Source organism: Scyliorhinus torazame, chromosome 20, assembly GCF_047496885.1.
Source record: "Scyliorhinus torazame isolate Kashiwa2021f chromosome 20, sScyTor2.1, whole genome shotgun sequence".
Classification (NCBI taxonomy): domain Eukaryota; kingdom Metazoa; phylum Chordata; class Chondrichthyes; order Carcharhiniformes; family Scyliorhinidae; genus Scyliorhinus; species Scyliorhinus torazame.
Window position 1 is genome coordinate 21,648,036 of NC_092726.1, and position 6,000 is coordinate 21,654,035.

Consider the following 6,000-nt stretch of genomic DNA (forward strand, 5'->3'; position numbering starts at 1 on the left):
CGTCACCATGCCACGACTCTTCCCGCCTTCGTTACCCAGTGACGTTACCATGACGGGACTGGGGCTGGTAATAAATGTGGTGTTGGAGCCTGCTCCAGGCTGACTGTGTGTGTGTTTGTGCTCCCGCAGACTTGGAAAGCTCCGAGGAGCTGGAGAGGAAGAGGATTTGCCGCGTCGTGTCCCTGGACTTCCCGCTCTACTTTGCCGTTGTCTCCAGGATCAAGCAGGATAGTGCATGGATTGGCCCGGAAGGCGGGGTTGTGAACAGCGCGCTTGTCCCGAAGGTGCAGACCACCTTCCCAGCGTGTGCGGTGGTCAAGCGGGTCCGCCTGGGCCTCCAGGTAAGGGCACCAGCAGCTGAATCAATCCGTGTGACACCTGTGACTCTAATTAATGACACAGCCTGGGTCCCGCTCCAGGTCTATTCAGCATTATTCTTTTCTTTAAATATTTTATTGAGGCATTTATAATTTCAACATTTTAAACCCCACAATAACACATCCAACACCCCCAGCCTGAACCCTAACTACACTTACGTTAGATTCCCTGCTCTGAATCGCCGCTTCCCTGTCAATATAGCCACCTCTGCACTCGGAGTCACCCTCCCTTCCAGGACCTCTGACGTGACATCCGAAAATCCCTGCCAAAGTCCCCTCAGCCTCGGACACGCCCAAAACACATGTACATGTTTCGCAGCACTTCCCCCGACACCTGTCTCCACCTCCTTAAAAAAACCTACTCCTCTTCAGGATACTTCTGGCCTCTCGCTATCCTGGTTCCTTTCACTCAGGCCATGTTACAGTCCCACCCCAGTCTGCTGGCTGCATTTGACTAGCCTGTGCACCAGCTGAGCAATTCGGCTCTGGGGGGGCGGAATCAGAACTGAGCTATTCGGCTACAGGGAGGGGAAGGGGGGGGGGGGGGGTTGTGAATCAGACCGGGGACATTAGACGCGAGTGTGTCGGTGAACCAGGCGGGGCTTTATAATCATCAGCGAGATCACCATCGCTGAGACTGCCGCGATGGCGAAGGAGAAAGGAGAGCCCGGCTTCCCCGGGTGCAAGTCACCAAAAACGAAAAGGACAGGCAGTAATCAAAGAGGTTGGGAGCAGCTTGGCCTTGTCCTCGAGGGCTGCAATGCAGAGGGGCAGGAGTGAGGTTTCAATTGCTCAAAGTCTTGGTTAGGGTACCCGCCCCTGGGTTTATCCTTCGATCAAAAACTGAGCCCCTCTATTATTGGTGATTGCACAGGAGCTGATGGAGAGCGAGCGAGCACTGTACATAATCTGTCACAACATGGTGCATGTGGGGAAATAGATGCCCCTCCTTTGTGCGATGGCCGAGGAATCTGAAAAGACAATCCCGTTTTGTGGGAGACCGAGCCTCAAGTGTGTGATGAATGTAGCAATTTCAGATTTCTTGTATTCGATGCATTTGGTGCAGTCAGGGTTAGAAGCCTGTGTATGATTGCTGCGGTCATGTTTTAAAAAATCCTGGTTTGCAAGTCAGGCGTTCTGGGAGCCAGAGGTGCAATTAAAGCACTGTAAAAGTTTGGGCTAATGGACTTTTGGTTTTATTACGAGGGCTCCTTGCAGAGTTGTTAATTAGAGACATTGCGAGGAGTTAGTAAGATGATATAGTTAACAGGAGGAGCCAGGGTTGAATCAGAATAAGATTCAGAGTTTTATCTTTGTGGCTGGAAGGTAAGCTGAGAAGTTACTGAAGAAATACAGCCAGAGTTCCTGCATTGTTCTGACAGGGTTCAGATCTATTTTTCAATCAGTCTCAAGAAACATCCCTGTACAGCAAGCATTCCTGAGTGCTAACTGTATTTAAAAGTGGATTGAGATCTGAGATGGTTCTATTGTTTGAAGTGGCAGTAAAGATAGCAGTTAAGGGTCATTGTGTCACTGTGTTAATTAGTATTGTTCAAGGGATAATTCTAAGCTATTTTCTTGCGTGACGTTGAATGTATTTTAATACTGCGTAATAAAGTTTGTTTAAATATACCAGATCCCTTTTGCGCGTAATCACTCCTTTTCCTCACAGTCTGACACATTTAAATAAAGTATTAGGGTTTCTGTGCAGTATCCTAGCCTGGTCTGGGATCGTAATGAGTTCCTGTTGGTGTTTGTTCCCTTGTTACCCAGAGTAGAATGAAACAATCTCCTGCCAATGATTGCTGAATGAACGGGGTGTCTCCGTGCTGATCCAGGACACTTTCTAGTTTTGAATGCGGGGTTGAATTTAGATTTGTTTATTGTCACGTGTACCGAGGTACAGTGAAAAGTATTTTTCTGCGAGCAGCTCAAACAGATCATTTAGTTCATGAAAAGAAAAGGAAATAAAAGAAAATACATAATAGGGCAACACAAGGTACACAATGTAACTACAGAACATCGGCATCGGATGAAGCATACAGGGTGTAGTGTTAATCAGGTCAGTCCATAAGAGGGTCGTTTCGGAGTCTGGTGACAGTGGGGAAGAAGCTGTTTTTGAGTCTGTTCGTGCGTGATCTCAGACTTCTGTATCTCCTGCCCGATGGAAGAAGTTGGAAGAGTGAGTAAGCCGGGTGGGAGGGATCTTTGATTATACTGCCCGCTTTCCCCAGCCAGCGGGAGGTGTAGATGGAGTCAATGGATGGGAGGCAGGTTTGTGCGATGGACTGGGCGGTGTTCGCGACTCTCTGAAGTTTCTTGCGGTCCTGGGCCGAGCAGTTGCCAGACCAGGCTGTGATGCAGCCCGATAGGATGCTTTCTATGGTGCATCTGTAAAAGTTGGTCAGAGTCAATGTGGACATGCCGAATTTCCTTAGTTTCCTGAGGAAGTATAGGCGCTGTTGTGCTTTCTTGGTGGTAGCGTCGACATGGGTGGACCAGGACAGATTTTTGGAGTTGTGCACCCCTAGGAATTTGAAACTGCTAACCATCTCCACCTCGGCCCCGTTGATGCTGACAGGGGTGTGTACAGTACTTTGCTTCCTGAAGTCAATGACCCTTTAGTTTTGCTGGCATTGAGGGAGAGATTGTTGTCGCTGCACCACTCCACTAGGTTCTCTATCTCCCTCCTGTATTCTGGTTCGTCGTTATTCGAGATCCGGCCCACTATGGCCGTGTCGTTAGCAAACTTATTTGGAACCAAGTTTTGCCACGCAGTCGTGTGTGTACAGGGAGTAGAGTAGGGGGATAAGTACGCAGCCTTGCTGGGGGCCCGGTTTTGAGGACTATCGTGGAGGAGGTTTTATTGTTTATTCACTGATTACGGATCACTGAGGTGTTAGAATCACTGAGGTGTTTTTCTTGACGGTTTGATGTCTGAGTAACCCTTTCCTCCCGCAGGCCCAGTCCATCCCTGACGAGTTGGTGACGAAGCTGCTGGGTAACCAGGCAACGTTCAGTCCGATTGTCACCGTGGAGCCCAGACGGAGGAAGTTCCACATCCCGATAGCTATTCGTATTCCGCTGCCGCCGTCCTGGAGGACCAACCCACGGGACACCAGTGAAGGAGACGCGACCAGCCTCCGGCTGCTGTGCAGTGTCATCGGTCTGCAAACCAATTCTCGGCCTCCTGCTTGAGGCTTTAAAATGGCCGACGCTCTGCCCCCCCCCCCCCCCCCCCCGCTCTCCCCGGTGCATGCGCGAGGGGGCAGCTCCCTGCTTTGCATTACCTCCTCATGAGTCCCTGACCTCAGTCAGTGCGGGGAAGACGAAAATATCCCAAACTTTCCCAAATTAGGTTGGCCCCGCATGGGGTATTGTGCCCGATTCCTGGACGCCACGCCTGAGGAAGGATGTCCATGTCTCGGGGAGCAGGCGGAGGAGCATTAATGGAATGCCCTGTGGCATTTAATCTCCATTCATGGGGGCGAATGGAGATGTGACAAGTTTGTGAGCGAGCAGATCGGGAGAGAGCCCCCCCCCCCCCCCCCCCCCCCCCCACCCGAGTGCCGACGGTCAGCCCTGACACCAATCACCTGACACCAATCACCTGACCAGAGAATAGCGTGTCCTCAACAAGTCAAAGCAGAAAGTGTGTGTCGACCCCCCGCCAAACCTTGGCAGTAACTGGTCGTGAACTGGGGGTGGGGGCAAATTGCCGTAAGGAAAGTTTTGCTGCGTTTTTGTTGTGTCAGTGTGGTTGAAGCCTAAATTGCTGCCCCCTTTCCCGACAGGAGGGACTGGCACTGCCCAGTGGGAAGACATTACAGGAACGACCAAGCTGATCCATGCCAACGACTGTGCCAACTTCACCACCAATGTGTCAGCGAGGTAAGCAACATGGAATCTTCACGTTGACTGCCCTTGGGCAAACGAGACCTCTCGCTGTGCAACCCCTGATTCGGACCCTTCACTGTTCCCCCCCTGCAGGTTTTGGTTGGCGGACTGCCCCCGGACCGCCGAGGCGGTGAACTTCGCCACCCAGCTCTACGGCGAGTTGGTGGCCGTGCCTTACATGGCCAAGTTTGTGGTGTTTGCCAAGATGCAGGATGGGAGAGAGGGCCGGCTGCGCTGCTACTGCATGAGTGACGACAAGGTGGAGAAGACACTGGAGCAGCACGAGAACTTCACCGAGGTGGCAAGGAGCCGGGATATCGAGGTTCGACCCCTCTGCCGTCCCTTCACCCTGCGGGGGGCTGACGGACGTTTTAAGGGGTGGCGCGGTAGCACAAGTGGTTAGCACAGTTGTTTCACAGCTCCAGGGTCCCAGGTTCGATTCCGGCTTGGGTCACTGTCTGTGCGGAGCCCGTGTGTGCGTGGGTTTCCTCCGGGGCCTCCGGTTTCCTCCCACAGTCCAAAGATGTGCAGGTTAGGTGGATTGGCCTTGATCAATTATCCTTCAGTGTCCAAAAATGTTAAGTGGGGGTTACGGGGATAGGGGAGATACGTGGGCCTGAGTAGGGTGCTCTTTGAGGCCGGTGCAGACTCGACGGGCCGAATGGCCTCCTTCTGCACTGTAAGGTCGATGGAAATCCATGATGGAGAGCTCGCGTGCCAACGTCCGGCTGGGTGTCCAAAGTGTGAGGGCGGCAAGCCAAAAAACAAAATGCTCATCTCCTTCACTCCCGACAGTACGAAGGCCATTTTATTCCCATTGGCCTCAACATCGCATCCCCCGTTAGACAGCCATCAGGAGCAACCCTGCCAGTCTCGATTTGCTGCCACGCGTTGACCCAGGGAGCACTGTCTGGAGTCTCGGAAGCCCACGATATCAGTGCGAGAGGTGGAACGCGGAGCCCAGTAAACGGGCACCATCGCCACACACCCCCCCCACCCCCATCGGTGTCAGCTGGCAACTGTAAGCTGCCATTGAAGACAAGCCTTTTGTTTGCTGCCTGTTATTGTCGACGCTAGTTCCTGTCCTGTTTTTTCCCCCCCCCCCCCCCGTTCAGGTGCTGGAGGGAATGCCATTGTATGTGGAATGTTCTGGCAACATTGCGCCCGTGAGGAAAGCAGGGCAGCCCCGCTGTTTTAATTTCCATTCCTTCAAGGAGAATCGCCTACCCATCCTAATCAAGGTAAGCTTGGTTGGCATCTCCGCGGGGACCTGCACTGAGAGGCTGGAACTGCACCCTATTTACTGTGTCAACGATGCTCGGCCTGGCCTGGCCTGGCCTGCCCTGGCCTGCCCTGCCCTGCCCTGCCCTGGCCTGGTCTGGCCTGGCCTGCCCTGGCGTGGCCTGCCCTGCCCTGGCCTGGCCTGCCCTGCCCTGCCCTGGCCTGGCCTGGCCTGCCCTGGCGTGGCCTGGCCTGGCCTGGCCTCCCCTGCCCTGGCCTGCCCTGCCCTGCCCTGGCCTGCCCTGCCCTGGCCTGGCCTGGCCTGGCCTCCCCTGCCCTGCCCTGGCCTGGCCTGCCCTGGCCTGGTCTGGCCTGGCCTGACCTGGCCTGGCCTGGCGTGGCCTGGCCTGGCGTGGCCTGGCCTGCCCTGACCTGGCCTGCCCTGCCCTGCCCTGCCCTGGCCTGCCCTGGCCTTGCCTGGCCTGCCCTGACCTGGCGTGGCCTG

The 6,000-nt window shown here is 54.2% G+C and overlaps 1 protein-coding gene across 1 annotated transcript in view; it reads left to right on the forward strand.

Moving 5' to 3' along the window:
• The window catches only part of LOC140396945 (ankyrin-1-like), a 660,380-nt gene that overhangs the window by 556,324 nt on the left and 98,056 nt on the right, over window positions 1–6,000 (forward strand). The window contains exons 31-35 of the mRNA XM_072485893.1: window positions 130–341; window positions 3,339–3,543; window positions 4,172–4,268; window positions 4,368–4,596; window positions 5,390–5,515. Of these exons, the coding sequence (XP_072341994.1) occupies window positions 130–341; window positions 3,339–3,543; window positions 4,172–4,268; window positions 4,368–4,596; window positions 5,390–5,515 (869 nt within the window). The remainder of the gene's footprint in view (window positions 1–129; window positions 342–3,338; window positions 3,544–4,171; window positions 4,269–4,367; window positions 4,597–5,389; window positions 5,516–6,000) is intronic.